General features: G+C 48.5%; 1 protein-coding gene and 1 long non-coding RNA gene across 15 annotated transcripts in view; both read left to right on the forward strand.

Annotated features, from left to right (window-relative positions):
- The first annotated feature begins 47 nt into the window (after nucleotides 1-47).
- Nucleotides 48-13,523, forward strand: NFYA (nuclear transcription factor Y subunit alpha). Of its 12 annotated transcripts, none has more exons than XR_010652667.2 (11): nucleotides 94-210; nucleotides 2,980-3,097; nucleotides 4,515-4,601; nucleotides 6,275-6,421; nucleotides 7,617-7,748; nucleotides 8,382-8,487; nucleotides 8,670-8,836; nucleotides 9,594-9,767; nucleotides 10,075-10,176; nucleotides 10,597-10,740; nucleotides 10,914-13,523. XR_010652667.2 is itself a non-coding variant. In XM_071817881.1 (10 exons), the coding sequence occupies exons 1-10, from the start codon at nucleotides 63-65 to the stop codon at nucleotides 10,965-10,967; spliced, it is 1,293 nt and encodes a 430-aa protein (XP_071673982.1). In that variant the 5' UTR covers nucleotides 48-62; the 3' UTR covers nucleotides 10,968-13,523. The 12 variants fall into 12 exon arrangements, 6 of the variants coding, with proteins under 6 accessions (XP_071673982.1, XP_071673983.1, XP_071673984.1 ...); XR_010652665.2 differs by lacking the exon at nucleotides 94-210 and adding an exon at nucleotides 519-1,331; XR_011742145.1 differs by lacking the exon at nucleotides 94-210 and adding an exon at nucleotides 520-1,331 and having other exon boundaries at nucleotides 4,518-4,601.
- Nucleotides 13,524-13,991: 468 nt separating this feature from the next.
- LOC136111023 (uncharacterized) overlaps nucleotides 13,992-16,512 on the forward strand; it is a 50,397-nt gene continuing 47,876 nt past the window's right edge. For 2 of the 3 annotated variants that reach the window (XR_010652701.2, XR_011742100.1), the window contains exons 1-2: nucleotides 13,992-14,193; nucleotides 15,585-15,729. This is a non-coding gene — a long non-coding RNA (uncharacterized lncRNA). Of the gene's footprint in view, nucleotides 14,194-15,560; nucleotides 15,730-16,512 lie in introns of all 3 variants that reach the window. The other variant, XR_011742101.1, reaches the window with a different exon arrangement.

The following is a 16,512-nucleotide window of genomic DNA, read 5'->3' on the forward strand; positions in this document are numbered from 1 at the left end:
CCGGCGCTGAGGGGCCGCGACGCGGGAGGCGGGGCCATCCGGGGCGTGGGCCGCCCGTGCGCATGCGACGCCCGTGCCCGCCCCCTCCTTCGCCTTTGTTCGGGGTTGGGCGCCATTTTGCGCGGCGGCTGAGTGGAGGCGCTGATTGGGTTTCGGGGGCCGGTAGCGGAGCCAATCAGCGCGGGACCCGAACCGGGGGAGCGAGGCACGGTGAGTGCGAGCAGCCAATATGGAGCCCCCGAGCGCCGGCCCCAGCGCCGGGATTGGCGGGGCCGAGTGACCAGTCAGGAGGCCGCTCGCAGGGCCGGGCCCGGCCGGCCGGCGCTGGGGGAGCCGAGGGGACGGGGCGCGGCGGCCCCGGGCGGGGGGCGCACCGGGGCGAGAGGGCCCGGGCGGGGGCGGGCGGGGCGTACCGGGAGCTGCGGGCGCGAGGCCGAGAAGGCGCCGCTGCAGGGAGGATCGCGGCGGGCCCGGCCTTGCCCGTGCGGGGCCGCTGGGACGGGAGCCGGCGGGGCCCCGCCCTCCACCGGCCGGGCGGGGGAGCGGAGCGGGAGAGCCGCCTGGCAGATGGGCCGCGGGCAGCCCGGGCCGCCCCTTCTCCCCCTCCCCGCCTGCCCGGGCCGGCTCTGTCCCCTCCTCCCCGGGCTGCCCCGCGGCGCCTGCGCGCCCCCCCCGCCCCGAGCGCACCTGGGCGCCAAACGTCCCCCACGTGCTGGGAAACGGCCCCTGGTGCGGGTCCCGCTCCGGTCTGGCCCCTGGGCCTGGCTGGGCCTTCTGCAGTAAAATAAAAACTCCCCGACCTGCGTGGGCGATAAGGAGATCAGAAACAGGGTCTGGATCCCGGGTGTTTTAGTCTGCCCAAAAGCAGATGAGGCTGTGTCCTGGCTGTGCTGTGGTTCAGTTAAACCCTGCCCTTGGCTTTGCGTGGGTGTTTGCCCGCCGGTGTCCACACGGACAGCGGTCGGGCTGGCAGATCCGCGGGGTCTGCCCTGGAAACCTCTGCCAGGTCAGTCACCTTGCGTCTGGGTGCAGCACGTTGGAAAACGCTGCTTTCAACCCAGTTCAAGTCCTGGCACAGCTTGTCACAGTGGTTCTTATTGCAGCTCATTTGCCAAGGGATGTAGCTTCTATAGCCTCATGTATATATACACACATGTGAATATATGTGGATAGAACCAGAGCAGTGAGTGATGCTGGTGCAAGGGGCCTGGTGAGGAGGAGCCGCGGTGGGATCGGCGCAGGGAGGACGCCCTGGAGCTGCATCACTGAGCTTCGCAGTGTAACTGGGGTGCAGTGTCGCTGCTGCTCGCGGTTTTATCGAGGACAATGAGGTAATTAATCCCTTGGAGGACTATGATCCGGCACTTGTACAATCTTGTGTGTGTAACTGGCTCATGCAGCTGGTGCAGAGTGAGGATCACAGCGCTGCTGATAAATGAACAGGACAGGTTTGATGCCGGGGTCTGGAGCGGCGTTTCCGAGCAGACACGTGCCTGTGCCTGTGCCTGGTTACTGGTTGTAGCCAGAGAACTTTGGGCAAACAGGTTTCAGTGCATCCCATGCTTGCTGTTGAGAGGATTCCCTAGGGAATGAAATGTGGGAACTGTTTTCTGACGGCCCCACAGACATTTAGGGCAGAAATCGATTGTGCAGCGCAAAATCAAAGTGAGAACCTTCATTTTCAGAAAGAATATTTCTCTTATTCTGGCAGGCTGTGACAATCGGTCACTAACCGGGCCGAGGATGGAGTTAAAACGACAGTAAAACATAGTCCCTTGCAGTGCGGTGACTCCGGTTACCGCTGTGATCGCCAGGGTTGGTGTCATCCCATCCTTGTTCTGGACAAAAGATCTGACGGGGACCGAGAAGGTTCTGACACCAGAGTACAAGGATTGTGCCCCAAACGAACATGCGTCTGCTCTGTTATGGTGCACATTGCTTAATCGTTTATTTTTGTAGTTAAGCAACATTTGATGTTAAAGTGCAGGAAAACAACCAAATGTAAAATCATGGTGTGTTTTCTTAGCCCACAGTGAGGAGCGAGTTGATGGAAGGATGAAGTGTTCTTCAGATAAACGCAGAGGACATTTTGAAGTAGAGAGCAGGAGGTGCGCAAGGTGCCATTGCAGTAGGAACCACAGCAGCTGCTACACTTGGTTTAAGTTGTGAATAAGCTTTTTGTGTGTTTCTTTGAAAACTGAAGGACCCTTTTTTTCCTTGTGTAAGACTTTGAAGCTATAGGCTGCTCTTCCACTAGTGCAGCAGGTACTTGTGCAGTCATAGTGTCAATCAAATACCTCATTAAAAGCAATATAGTAAGAATTCTTGCCACGGTGTTTCAGCTGAGAAGAAATGTGAGGGAGAAGGAGGTAACGGGACCAAGTATTTGATTTCAACAGCATCTTCATGTACGTAGGCAGCAGCCCAAGAAATGGGGGCACTAAGAGGATGGAAGCACTGAGGAGTGTGCTGACTTCAGAATACCTGGGAGCAGGACGAAGGAGATGTGAGGAGGAGGGAGTGCTGCGTAGGTGGGGAAGGAGGAAGAGTTTGACTCAGCTGTGTTGAATTCTTGAAATGTAGTTTGATTTTACACCTAAATTTTGTATTTTGTGAGGTTTTCAGCAGTAACACCCGTGTCCTCCCCCACATGCAGTGCAGCCCAGAAATGCAGACTCAAGGGGTGGAACAGGAGGAGCAGCAGGTTCACAGCTGCTGTTTGATTCACTGAAGATAATGGCAGACTTGAGACTGCTAGGCTTTGCTTCTCACTCAGGTTATGTGTTCTTGAAATTAATACCTGAGTTTTGTCACTCGGGACGGTGGCGCCATGAGGGAGTTAGGTCCTTGGTGAGACGGTGGCTCCTACTGTGATTCCGACCTCAGTGCCAGCAGATAGTTTGCTCTTCACCTGCTGTAAGGTAACGCTGCTCTTCAAACCTTGGGACAATAATCCGTTTGATTTCTGTTGCCTTGCAGACCCAGGGGCCGCGGCGCCGCTCTCGGGGGTGGACTGGGCGCCATGGAGCAGTACACAGCCAACAGCAACAGCTCCACCGAGCAGATCGTTGTCCAGGCCGGCCAGATCCAGCAGCAGGTACGGGAGGCGGTGCTGGGCGAGCGGACGGTGCCGGCGCCGGGTGGCAGAGCTGTTTGTGCTCCTCAGTGTCAGAACCAGCCAGGTGTATCGCGATTCTGTCTGCTTGCGCGGTTACCTGACCTGGGTCCCCTCACCAGTGCCCAGTGATCCGACTTGACTTCAAGTCAGAGTAAATAATTTTTTAAAATACTTATTGTAAAATTAAGTTAATGAAAATGCAGGTACACAGTTTACCAAATGTTGGGGTAGTAGGGAGTGTGCAAACTGGTAGTGACGTGAGGAAAGCAACAAATCCCCTCTGAAAATGGAGGGAACAGAGTATTGATCCGAAGAGTCCACTGTCCACAAAGAACGATGTAGATTTCTGCCAAAACTGAAACAGGTTTTGTTCAAGCCTATAGAGGCTTTTTCCAGCTTCCTCACAAGTATTTAGTGAGATCCTTTGTTTTAGAACTACTGGTGGATCAAAACAAACACACAAGACAGGAACTGGAACAAAACGTGTAGTTTGGGATGAATTCATCCATTCTAGAAAGGGGTTTCTGGTTCATGTTTAACGTGCAGGTGAGTGGGGCTGCTGTTCTAAGGATTTCTGCTCTTGTTACGTTTCACCATTCAGATGCAGCAGCGCATTTCCAGATGAGCTGGGCCACTGTGGGATTTTTGTTGCATCTTAGGCTCTAGTTCAAGGCAAGAGGAGTTTCTTAGTTTGTCAGGCAAATGAATGAGCGACCAGATTATGTTTTCATTATATGTATCGTTTTTAGTACATGCTCTTAAAGCCTGTGTTGTATTTGACATGAAATATTTTTCTAAAACAATCTTTAATAGGCCTGTTGTAGTGCAGCTTTTAGTAGAGAGATGTCCTTCAGCTCCCAAAACGCGAACACAGTTAGCACAGGTTATTTTGGGAGTCTTACTAAAGCGGCTAAAGATAGAAGAGGCTTTTAGATGTGGCTGCTCCTGCGGCCTCCGAAGGTCAGTGGTGGGAGGACGTTGGTGCAGGGCGGCTTGGCTGGAGCTCACAGCGCAGTCACTTGTGCTGCTGTTCTGCGCAGAAAGGAATTGGTGGCCCTTATTGTGGGGACAAAAGTCTGGAACCCCTTCGCAGTAAGAAACCTGGGCAGTGAAAGGAAACATGAAGTGCAAAAGTAGCAGTCGAAACCGCTGGAGCTGAGATTTTAAATTCTGCGAAATAATCTCTCACGTCACTTGTAAGAGATGTTTTGGGGACGCTGAAGCCTGTCAGTGCCAGATGTGGTTCTGTCACCATTCCACTCATAGGTTTGCTAAACGTATTCCCATCCCTTACGTTCCCAGAGCAGTGTGTATGAATTTTAAATCTACCTGTTGCAGCCGAGTGTTGTCTGTGCGAGCGTTCCCGTGTTTGAAGCTGTCCCTGTTCCTGTTCCAGCAGCAGGGGGGTGTCACCGCTGTCCAGCTGCAGACTGAGGCCCAGGTGGCATCTGCCTCAGGCCAGCAAGTCCAGACCCTCCAGGTAGTGGTGACCTCTCTCATCGTGTTCGTGAGCACTGCATGACTCTCACCATCGCCACGTGTCTAACGCTGTGTCTTCCCAGGGTTTCAGATAGGAACAGGAACACTGGTAGCGGTCGTTCTGCTTGACGCTGGCTGGAGGTTTCTGTGAAGAGCTTTGCGTTGGACCTGGGGTGCATGCCAGGAGCCCTGCTGGTGCATTCCTCAATTTCTGCTGCTGTAATTCTCAAAGTGAATTGGAATGGGATTTAAAAGGAATAAACACCAAGATAAGGAAGTAACAGTCAAGAGATACAACCCAAAGATGTCCTGTGGTTTCAGGGAGATTAGATTTCTGATATCCACTGGGACTAGCTCTGTGTCTTCACTACATGAAAGAAAGACAGAGGCAGCGGGTGACCCACCAGCTTGAACACTCATCCTCATGTGTCCCCCCTTCTTTTCTCTTTTTGGCTTGCTCTAATACATTAACAGGAATCCTGGAATGTACCATTTTCCTTTCTGCTGGCTGTGCTCCTTTGTGGCTGACCTGAGCATGCTCTTCTCTGTTGTAATGCAAAACAAGTGCGACTGATTTTTTAAGGCACTCGTATGCAATAGTCACAAGGTTGAAGAGCAGAACAGTGTCACAGAGCATTAGGTGACCTGTAGAGTCACAGTAGTCTGTGTAGGACATCGATCACTGGTTGTTGCTGTGGATGCGTTAGCATACAATTCGCTAAGGTATTTGAACTACACGAAGTGAAGGGTTTTTTAGGTAGTTATGTGCTGAACACCTGTACTGACGTGTGGCCCGGTATGTTACAGTGCTTGAACAGGGAGGATTTGCTGTTGCATATTCTTGAGATGTACAGGTAGAAAACCCAAGAACTCAGTGACTTTTTATCCCGTTGCGCTGCTCTTGTTTCTAAAAGAGTCGGAGCAGGGTGAAGAGCGGTTCCCTAGGCCAGGGGAGGCCCTGCAGGAGCGGTGCTTTGAAAACGTTGTGGGGAATTTGGGCCCTCAGTGGGTGCGGGTGTTTGAACAGAGCGGTTTTCCCCTCGTCATTGGCCTCTTCTCTAGTGCCCAGAGACCCTCCTGCTCCAAGACTCCGGAGACTTACACAGCGTTTATAAACCCATTGCAAACCTTACTGGGGCAAGAAGTGGCTCCTGCTCATTTTCTTTCACTCTTCATTACTGAACTACATTTTGTGGTGTTACATTTTTAATTTCACTTAATAACCATGAAAAGATTCTCTAAGAATGTCGCATGCTACGTATCGGTTAGGAAATGGAAATGTAAGCATGTAATTGGAGAGAGTTGAAGCTACTCAGAAGCTCTGTCAGGATGGCTTATTTAGTGCTGCTTCTCGTTAGGAACCCCAATTAAAGATCAGTAATAGTGATGTGGATAATGAAGTTTCTTTTATTACATTTGCTCTCGGGCTGTGCATGAAGATATCGTGTCTGGAAAATTTCGCCATGCTTTTCCTGCTTTACTGCAATTAGACTCGCAAGTTTGGGTTAGTCTGCAACAGCAAAAGATAATTTCCTAAATCCAGTAGCACGTCGTGGAGGGTGTTTGATGGCGATTATGAAGCCAGGTCAGTGGCCGTTGCCGAGTTCCTCTGGTCAGCCCGTGACACGGGCCGGGTGTCACCGGAGCGTTTCATCGTGCTCTCTTCTCCCGTTGCAGGTGCAGGGCCAGCCGCTCATGGTGCAGGTGAGCGGGGGGCAGCTCATCACGTCCACGGGCCAGCCCATCATGGTGCAGGCCGTGCCGGGCGGCCAGGGCCAGACCATCATGCAGGTCCCGGTGTCCGGAACGCAGGGGCTGCAGCAGGTGAGCCAACCCCCGTCTTATCGGAGACGAATTGGAGAGAACGAACCGTACCGTCAGCGCTTAAAATGAACCAGGCACAGCCGGTTGCTCTCCAGCCGTGGGCCTGGCAGTGAGCTGCGTGTTAGTGCAATGAAAGGGCTCGGTGTATTTGATTCTCGTGTTTTACGGAATGGTGCAAACCTTTAAATGAAGTCCGTTCAAAACAGCTGGAGTTGGTTTGGGGTTTTTTGGTGTTCTTATTTCTGTTGTAACTGGCCCTTTCGGGGCAGTTGCTGCTCTGGCGCCTGCTCCATTTATGGCTCAGAAAGAGGATTTTTCTCTAAGAAATCTTCTTGAAAATGACCTGTACTTGAGGTCATCAAATACATAATAGCCGGAGGTGAATTTAAACATTTCCATTGCACAGGAGGCAATACTGTAGAAGACAGATTTAATTAGAAGCAGTTATTTTAAAATATTTGTTTAAAAGACAGTTTTTAAATCTAAACAGGTGCTCAAAGTGTGTTCCTCAAAGACACACAGGGAAGAACGGTAACAGTGGCCTAATGGCAGCGTTTTGTGATTTGAGAATGGGATTTCAGCATCAAGTTCACAGCTCAGGAAGAGACACGATGTCTTGCTGCTGAGAGGTTTATTTACAATTTTGTGGTGGAAGACAATGTATTTTGTGTTAGGTTCTTTACACTGTGCTTGTTGGATGAAGATCCCATAACTGGGGTTTTAAGCACAAGCTTTGATCCATGTTACTTTTTTAACCTGGGAAATGTTCCACGTTGGTGGAAAGACGATGACAACTTTTATCTATATCCGGGAGTACTTCTGTACGCTGGATAATTAACACTACAGATAGCTTAAATCTTAGTCCTCTTTTTCTTTCACCTGAGTATTATTATTGCTGGTTTCATGTGAATAATTGATTTCTTTTGACTGTTTTACTGTGTAAGCAGTGGAGAATTGCTGGAGCATAATGACATGACTATGTGATGTTTCCTCTGTTGTGTACGGTTGTGACTGCTGTGTCACAGGGAGGAATGAATTAAAGCTCTTCATTTTCAAGTGGAAAAAAGAGAAGAATTGGTGCTTTCTTGTTCTTTGCACCAGTAAATCATCCTCCGAGATGACTGGGTAATGCTGAGGCCAAGGAGGAAGCAACCAGAGGCCTAGTTAATGTTCCTTTCTGACTCTTTCTCCACAGATTCAGTTGGTCCAGCCAGGTCAGATTCAGATTCAAGGTGGGCAGGCTGTGCAGGTACAGGGCCAGCAGGGCCAGACCCAGCAGATCATTATACAGCAGCCCCAGACTGCAGTTACTGCTGGCCAGACACAGGTAACTGCACAGCATGAAAGGGTTTGCTCGGCAGACACAGGAAGAGAAACTTGACAAATGCCTTAAGCTGTGGTTAAGTAAAAAAAAAAGGAATTATTAATATCGAGGAGAACTTGAGAATAAATTTCATATTTTTGTAGTGTTTTCATACATAACTCTGGGGCAGAACAAATAGACTGCATGTTTTTATCCATTGTGTTCCTGTATTTTATTGGTTCTTGGTTGTTTTTGTCTGTCTGAAATTTGGAAACGCGATGTATTGTTAATTCCATACTTCCATTTTGTGAAGTGGTCTACTCACACCTGGGCTTTCTGCTGATCCTTCTGTTCAGGACCCAAATTAAATTTCTGAGCGGAATAGTTCTTCTTTAACCTGTTCATGGAGAGACAGGAAACCCAGAACTCATTTCTTGCAGTGTTAAATACTGCACTGTTAGAAAAAGTACGCTCTAAATGCTTTAGGTATTTCATCTCCAGTTCAGTTGGTTTGTGCTCCATCCTATTTCTTGATGCTGGTTTTCAAGCAAAAGAAATAGATGCCTGAAACACCTTAAGCACCGTGTGTTAATTCAGGAATTGTAAAACCGGAGAAATAAGCAATTAGTAAAGTTCTGTTTTCTCTGTTTTGTTTAGACCCAGCAGCAAATCGCCGTTCAAGGGCAGCAGGTAGCGCAGGCGGCGGAAGGGCAGACCATAGTGTACCAGCCCGTGAACGCTGACGGCACCATCCTGCAGCAAGGTACGGAATTGAGTTGATAATTTGCCACGCTATTCTGAGTCTTCTTGCACGTTATGGAAGGATGAATGAGTAAAACCCAGAAGCAGGACTAACGGTGTTCCCTCCTTTTTGTGTGTGTGTTTTTGTTTTGTTTTGTCTTTCTTTTTTTTTCCCCCCTCTCTTTGTGTTTTATTTTGTTGCAGTCACAGTCCCTGTTACAGGCATGATCACCATTCCCGCAGCCAGTCTGGCTGGAGCGCAGATTGTCCAGACGGGAGCCAACACCAACACGACCAGCAGCGGACAGGGCACTGTCACGGTGACGCTGCCGGTCGCCGGAAATGTCGTCAATTCGGGCGGAATGGTTATGGTATGTCGGCACTTTCAGAGTTGGAGGTTTAAGATGTCTGTACACAAACCAGTGGCTGTGATTGATGTCACCTTAATATGCTCAGTCTCCTCACAGCTCCCATTAGTTTCAAGTTTAAACGATAAAAGTTGTCCTGCTGCGATCTGTGTATTCTGGGCCTTCTCTCACAGCAGATTGAGTGCAGAAATCTGGAATCTGAAATTCCAAATGAGCTGTGAACTGATAAGCAGAGGATTAAACGATTGAATCCACTGTTGCTTCTCTTGCGCATCCCCTAGTATTCGTTTCTCTGATTCACGAGAGTGCTTTTTCTGTTAATTCTTATTTCTTTGTAGTGTGAGGCCTTTAAACTTGAATTTTACTGTTTGTCCCCACTAGATGTCAGCAGCTCTACAGTCATATTTGCCTAAGAACTGCTTTGAAATAATCATATAAATCGAATAAGTGATAAGCAAAAAGAAAGGGAAGCAGTGGGCATGTCCTGTATGCTTACATTTACAAGAAGCATTAACATGGTCATAGAATTGTATATTGTATAGAAATTTTTCCATTCAGAAAAATAACGAGCATGACTGATAAGTAATTGATTTGTTTGAATTTGTTCTGCACTTTGAGAACAATTTTATTACTCCTTTTAATTTAAGTAGCCGCATTATCTGAACAAAACCCAAATGCTTTCCGTTTGAACATTTTGGTTCATTAAGTTACTTTTTTGCATTCACTGCGTGTCTGAGCTCTGAAAAGCTGTTCTGTGCAGATGGTCCCTGGCGCCGGGTCAGTCCCGGCCATCCAGAGGATCCCGTTGCCCGGAGCCGAGATGCTGGAGGAGGAGCCGCTCTACGTCAACGCCAAGCAGTACCACCGCATCCTCAAGAGGAGGCAGGCGCGGGCCAAGCTGGAAGCTGAGGGGAAGATTCCCAAGGAAAGAAGGGTGAGAATGCAACGGGGATCTAATGCAGGGTTACAGAAAAACACCCGGGCTGGCAAATGAGGATTAGAACCTTAAAGTGTTCTTTTGTTTTTGTTGCTGTTCATGAGCTGCATTGCAGTAATTTTGGTGGCAGTCTCGCTTCTTCCGTGTGCTTTTCGTTGTTGGGTGTACCTGTAGCTGTATTGCAAACGGGCATTTACTGTAAACGGTTGATGTTGGGGAATGGGGAAGGGCAGGCGGCGCTCCCTGCCCAGCGCGCGGCACTGGAACGGGCTGGTCCCTCATTACCTCCTTCATCCCGTTGCAGAAATACCTGCACGAGTCCCGGCACCGCCACGCCATGGCCAGGAAGCGGGGAGAAGGTGGGCGCTTCTTCTCGCCCAAGGAGAAGGACAGTCCTCACATGCAGGTGCGTTCTGTGCCTCGGACAGGGCTGCGTTCGGCTCTGCACAGCAGACGCTCGTCAGAGCTCTCGCTGTTCTGTTCTTCATGCGAGGCTGCCGACCTCCATCCCTCTCTGCCTTTGAATCTGTATTTTGGGCATTGTAAAGAAACCTTCTGTCTCACTTGTTGTGGAGAGCAAGTGTCTGTTTGCCTTGAGTTTTTAAATTATAGCAATATTGGTATAAGTGAATTCACTTTATTTTACAAACAGAGAATGCTTGTAATTTTTGTCCTAAGAAATACAGCCTGTGCAGCCTTTCTGGTTGCATCCCAGAAATATTTTTGTACGTGAATTAAAGGTAGAGGTGCCTTATCATACGTCTTATTGAAAATAAACCACATGTGAATATCCGATTCTTACCTGTTTATCAATTTACATTAAAAGTGCAAGACAGATTTTCAAAGAAAGGGACACGAGAGAGGAGAATCAGCAAATTCTGTTGATTAGTGCTTTGAAGCAGACCTGTGGCTTTAGCAGAAGAATGTTTCTTATTCTGAAGTGGAATCTGACCCAAATACCACAGCACTAGTAAGTCCAGGAACTATTGGGATTTATATATCCTGTAAGACCCAGGAAAAACACTCCATGTTCAGAGATGGAGGGGGCAGGAGTGTCTCCTCTTGGGAAGAGTTGTGTGTGATTCTCTTCGCTGTTCTGAAAAACGTTGATCTTAGAACATGTTTTGTACTTTGTGTCTGTAGGATCCAACTCAGGCCAATGAAGAAGCAATGACACAGATGATCAGAGTCTCCTAACCGCTGCTAAAGAAAACAACCAACCGAGTACAACTCCCGTCCCCTCTGCAAGTCTGTCCTACCCTTCCGGTGTTCCAAGCGAGTCTTTCAGTGGGACAATCGCCATATCAGCCTGGCCTTTTCTACAGAACAAGCACCACGTTTTCAGTGCGTGGTCCATATTTTAACTGCAGTTGACTCAACAAATCAAAACTTAATGACTTTCTTCGCACACTCTTCTGATCCAGCGCAGGGATTTCAGAGTCTGGCTGCTCGTGCGTTTTGTTTGTTTGTTTGTTGGATTTTAAACATCCCTTGCATTAAGATTGGCCACGGGAGAGAGTGGCCACTGGCCCGGTGACCAGCAATAACTGGCACGCTGGAGCGGGGCAGCACAGGCCCTCGGAGCCCTGTCCCTTCTGTGCAGACACACCTCCGGTTCACAGCAACCAGCCCTGGCGCGGCTGCTCCGCCGTACTTGGTTTTCCCAGCAGGGACTTCGGACACCGGCAGGAACTGAAGGGGTTGATTTAGGTTCCACCTTGTAAAACACGCAAACAGCAAGTTCCTCCCTGGGAGAAGTTCAGCCATGCAGTGACAGTGTTAGACAGATTTCAAGATGATTGCAGGACTCGATATATTGTGTATCCGTTCCAAGAAGTAAGAGGGGGGAGGGTGATATGGGGGTAGGGATGTAATGAGTAAAAGCAACCTCTTGGTATTTTTTGGTATGTTTATTGCCAGTAGTCGGTGCTTTGGAAGAAAAGTGGATGGTAGTATAAAAAGGATTAAAACTTATAATCGAGTCTCTTCCAAAGGCTTTTTTTTTTTAATCTTCCTTCTAACCTGCCAGTCCAGAGACATAAAACCCGCAATCTCGGAGTGATGGGACTTGACCATCTTTGTGATGGTGTTTCCTGACGTCTGTTCCAAATCAGTTCCGCAAGCAAGTTGTAGAAGACTGGGAGGATCCCAAAAGACAGAGCCTTGAGAATCCTACCTACTTTGGATAAACCAGAAAAATACTAGACGGAAGAGTATGAGAAGATGGGAAGGAATACAAGAGGGAGCAGAAATGTGAAGCGTTGGATGCCGCGTTGGCAGCGGGCGATGGTGAGGTGACGGGTGACGGTGTTCATTGAGGTCAGCCGGCCGGGGAGGTGCACAACCAGTGAAAGAGCAAAGAAATGCAGATGTGGCATCTGTAGCTGAGCAGCTGGGTTTTCTAAATGGAGCTCAGTTCATTTCCTTCCTGAGTTTTTGGTTCCATGTTCTCCCGAAGCTGAGGAAGGAGCCGTTGGACACACGGTGCCGCCTGCAGCCACAGGAGGAGGTGGCCTGGTTCTTCATGTTCAGACCTCCTTACATTTGATTTTGTCTTATATAGTAATACAATGTGCTCACAGATCTAACATTAGGATTTTTTTCTGGTTCGAAAGGCACTTTTTTACCTCTGTAGGTGGCATCTTCTGTGCCTTTGGTTGCTTCTGCCCTAGAACCCCTGGCCAATGAGAGGATGGTGCTTAATTTCTCCAGTTGGCGCCTGTGAAGTCCTCACCCAGCACTTCTGGGAGCTCACCCATTTCAGGAAACACGTAGCTCTCTTTCAGTGACAGCGTAACAAAAAATTTGCTTTTGTTGAATTTGCAGCATTATTGTAAATATTTTTTGAGGTCATCTGTACATTTCGTACAGTAATATTTCTGTGCTGAGTAAGCACCTCTGTAACGTTTCTGCTCGTCAACTGCTGGCTGATCCCTGGAGAAACCCCTTTGGGAGCTGCAGTGAGGGAGGTGAGATGATATGATTGCTCTGACATAGGTTTGGTTTTTTTAACGAGTAATTACTTCTTTTCTTAAAGAACTTGTAAACTTCTTTAAAACAGTTAGAACTTTTTTCCCAATAAGCCCTTCACGTAAAGGTTCTCTGATCCATGGCTGTAGAATGTGTATTAAGACCTATGGATTTGTGTTACATAGAAAGTCTTATTGTTAATACTTTAAGTAGTGATGTGAAAGCCTGAGTGCTACTGTCATATTTTCATTTGCTTTTGGTTATGTGTATTCACTTCTAAAAGCAGCGTTTGCTTGGTGAGATTGGAGTTATTGGGCAACCACGTTACCACAAAAGTCTGTTCTCTTTTCCTGGGAAAACTTGTTAAATTGGAGATGTCATCAAGTGAGAATTCTTTGTGGATTGGCTACGCTTGAGCAAAAACTCCACTTTGAGAGAACAGATCCGAGTGCATGAGGATGGGAGATTGACCCAGAGAGCACGGGAGCGGCGAACGATCAAACCCCGGGCTCCTAGGGAAGAACAGCCCGTGGAAAACGCTCCTCAAGTGACGCCGCGTGGCTCCCCGGCCTTGCATGTTCAGAGCGGGGGGAAAACCCCTGCGACGGGGTGCGGGGGGAACTGAGATTAACGGAACGTAAGGCAAAGTTTGTATATAGTTTAAAGTTTATAAATTTTTTTTTATATAATGCATTTTTTCAGGTGTATTTTGGTCTTTAATAGATGCAATTGTAAGTACTGTGTACACTATCCAGCTAATAAAAATTTATAAACTGAGCACAAGCTTTAGCTGTTTCTTAGGCCTTCTCCTTGTTTCAGTCAAGGGGCAGTGGGGAGGGAGTGGTGTGGGCAGGCAGTGGTTTGAGCACTGCTGAGAAATGCTGAGGCAGCCAAGGAGCTGTGCTGCCCCCTGTGTCCCCATCCCAGCAAGGTGTCCTGTGCTGTCCCCTGTGTCCCCATCCCAGCAAGCTGTCCTGTCCTGGCCCCTGTGTCCCCATCCCAGCAAGGTGTCCTGTGCTGTCCCCTGTGTCCCCATCCCAGCAAGGTGTCCTGCCCTGTCCCCTGTGTCCCCATTCCGCCATTTTGCGGCCTGAAGGAACTGCTCTGCCCACTCTCCTGGTGAGTGCTGGAAACTGATTGGCTGAGGGCCGTCCCAGTGAGAGTGCTCATTGGACGGATGTTGCTCTAGGACACCTCTGATTGGCTGGTGAGCATCTTGCCCTGCTGCCGTTTCTGGGAGGCTGAGGGAGCGGCTCAAGATGGCGCCCGTGGGGTGGGTTGTGTGAGAGGGGTTGCATAAAAGTAGAAAGAGGCCTGGCCTCGCAGCTCCGAGTTTTTCTGTGACCTTCTTGGAGCTGGAGTTGGCCTCCCTGAGCTGGGAGAGGGAAGGAACGCTGCTCTGAGCTGGCCAGTGTTGCTTTTGTGCATCCTTCAAGCGTGGGGAAAATGCTCGGTGAGTCTGGGCGAGGAGGAAAGAGGATGCACGGCAATTATTGTTTGAAGGACAAAATTACAGTTCTAACAATGAAGATAAGGCTGCCTGGTAGTCTTCCCCTGCCAGGCAGCCCTGGCTGTGTGCAGTGCGGCCCAGGGCCGGCTGGGCCATGGCTGCAGAGCAGGGCCGGGGAAGCGAAGGGCTGGGGCTGCGGGCCTGGGCAGGGACACGTGCTCCCTCATCTCTTATTATGGGCGGGGGGGTTCTAGCTTTATTTTCAGAGAATTTGCAATAGAGGGACAAAATAATGTCAGAAATAATGGCAAAAAGCCTGCTGTGGTGTACCCATGTCAGACCAGTCAATGGAATTGCCTTTTTCTCTCCTCTGTCTCTCCCAACGTCTGAGCTGGATGAGCAGCCGTGGGCAGAGTGGAGTTTATGTGGTTCAGAGACGTCTTCTCTGCCCTTTCACGTTCCTCCCGTGCCACCCAGTACCTCAGTTGGACTCCAGAAAATTAAAGCCGTTTTTGTATTGTATTCAGCTTCCTCAGGCCCAGCTCACAGAATTAAGATGAAAATCTCAGATTAATTTTGGGATTCATCCATGATCCCTAATGGATGCTCGCACATATCACCATGAAAACAAAATTCAGTAGTTTCATCAAAATGTGTGTAATTTATAACAGAAGTCAAGCTGGATTTACACCGTAGCATGGGTGTGGCAAGGAAATGCAAAGTTAGTTATTTGCAAAAATAACTTTGGGTGTAAATTCTGCACCTGTGTGTTCAAGCTGAAGACACTTCATACTAGGAGGTCAACAAATACTTTTCAATAAGACCCGTGTTCACTAAAATATGTCAAGTGCATTCTTTATCTCTCAAGTCTGAAACAACTTGTGTTTAATATAACGCAGGTTCTTTAGCACTTTGCTGACTTGGATCTTATCAGAGTGTGTGATAATTAGTATTTTCTATGTGAGTATTTCTGTGAACTGTTGAAAGTCTCAAAGGAAGCTTTGTGCTGTGGTTTATCACAACTCTCTGACTGTGGCCCTGTATCAGTTGCTACCAGAGAGAAACAGTTTCCTGTATTTGGTTTTATAGTTGCCTGTTGCTTAAAAATAGAGCCATTTGGAAAAAACAAATATGCCATAGCCTTCCACTAGATTTGCTGCCAGTAGCTGAACTGTGATGCTGGACTATTAGAAAAATGCAGTTATTTTTTCAGGGGCAGTTTGTGCATCCATGTGCCTCATCCTTTCAGTTGCTTTCTGCCTCGCACCCCACGTGTGTCCAGCTTCAGTAACTGGTTAAAATGGGTTGTTTCTAAGTGCAGTTCAGCAAAATTCTGCAAATAACCAAAGGCTTTGTGCTGCTTTGTTTAGGTGGACCCGTTTTTCTCTTTTCAGTTCCAGAACGTGGAGCTGCGGCTCTGGAGGTAACAGGACATTGCACAGACCTGAGGAAACAGAACTGCCCGGGGGTTCCTGAGTGTGGAAGGAAACTCCTGGTGAAGGCTGCTGATGGGTGCCACATCGTCAGGGTTTGCCCGAGGTGGGTGCCTTATGGCAGAATATATTGTATCATCATTCAGTTCCCCATCTGGCATCCTATTGCTTTGTTTCTTCCGTCCTTCTGAGAAACCAGGAGGAATGAGAAGATAAAAAGAAATTCAGCATTTTTTGCTTCTGAATATGTCTAAGTCCATCTATAACCACAAATATTTTCTACTCGTTTCATGAAACTGGGGATGAGGAGAGGGGGTGTGTGGGAAAAGGGAATGTGTGCTCAGAGGAGTGTAAGAAATTACTGGGAGTTACAGGTCTCTGGGTCTGCCCGCGGCGCAGGGGAAGGCCACGTAACAGATCTCCCAAGTGCCGTCACGCGGCACATGCAGGACAGCCGGGCAATCAGGCCTGGTCAGCGTGGTTTATGGAAGGCAGGTTGGTGACAATACCTGATCTGTGGCATGTCAGGAGAGAGCAAGAAATGCAGACTTTCTTCCCTGTATGCTGGGTAATTTCAGACTGAGAACTTTGCTATAGTGGGAGAGAAAGATCCCAGACGGGCAGAGATTGCCAGATGTCCCACCATGAAGTTCAGTTTCTGGACAAAACACAGAACTACCATAAACAGAAATGAGAACCCAAAAGCTTGTATGATTAAAATCAGCAAATGTATCCCAGAGCTTCTTTATCACTGAGAAATTCTCCGTGGAGAATAAGAGCGAACTTGCTCTCTCACTTGCAGCCGTCTGCTGCCTATACAGTGATGATGCCAGTTTGGGATTGCTGAGAAAATCTTTTAACCACAATCTTAATGTCCTTCCTGGGTGGG

This window comes from Patagioenas fasciata, chromosome 21, assembly GCF_037038585.1.
Source record: "Patagioenas fasciata isolate bPatFas1 chromosome 21, bPatFas1.hap1, whole genome shotgun sequence".
NCBI lineage: Eukaryota > Metazoa > Chordata > Aves > Columbiformes > Columbidae > Patagioenas > Patagioenas fasciata.

Bases quoted from the DNA above. Each gene is read 5' to 3' on its own strand.
- NFYA (XM_071817881.1), top strand. From the start codon at position 63: ATGCGACGCCCGTGCCCGCCCCCTCCTTCGCCTTTGTTCGGGGTTGGG. The intron at 211-2,979 runs GTGAGTGCGAGC...GTTGCCTTGCAG, and splicing joins AACCGGGGGAGCGAGGCACG to ACCCAGGGGCCGCGGCGCCG. The intron at 7,749-8,381 runs GTAACTGCACAG...TGTTTTGTTTAG, and splicing joins TTACTGCTGGCCAGACACAG to ACCCAGCAGCAAATCGCCGT.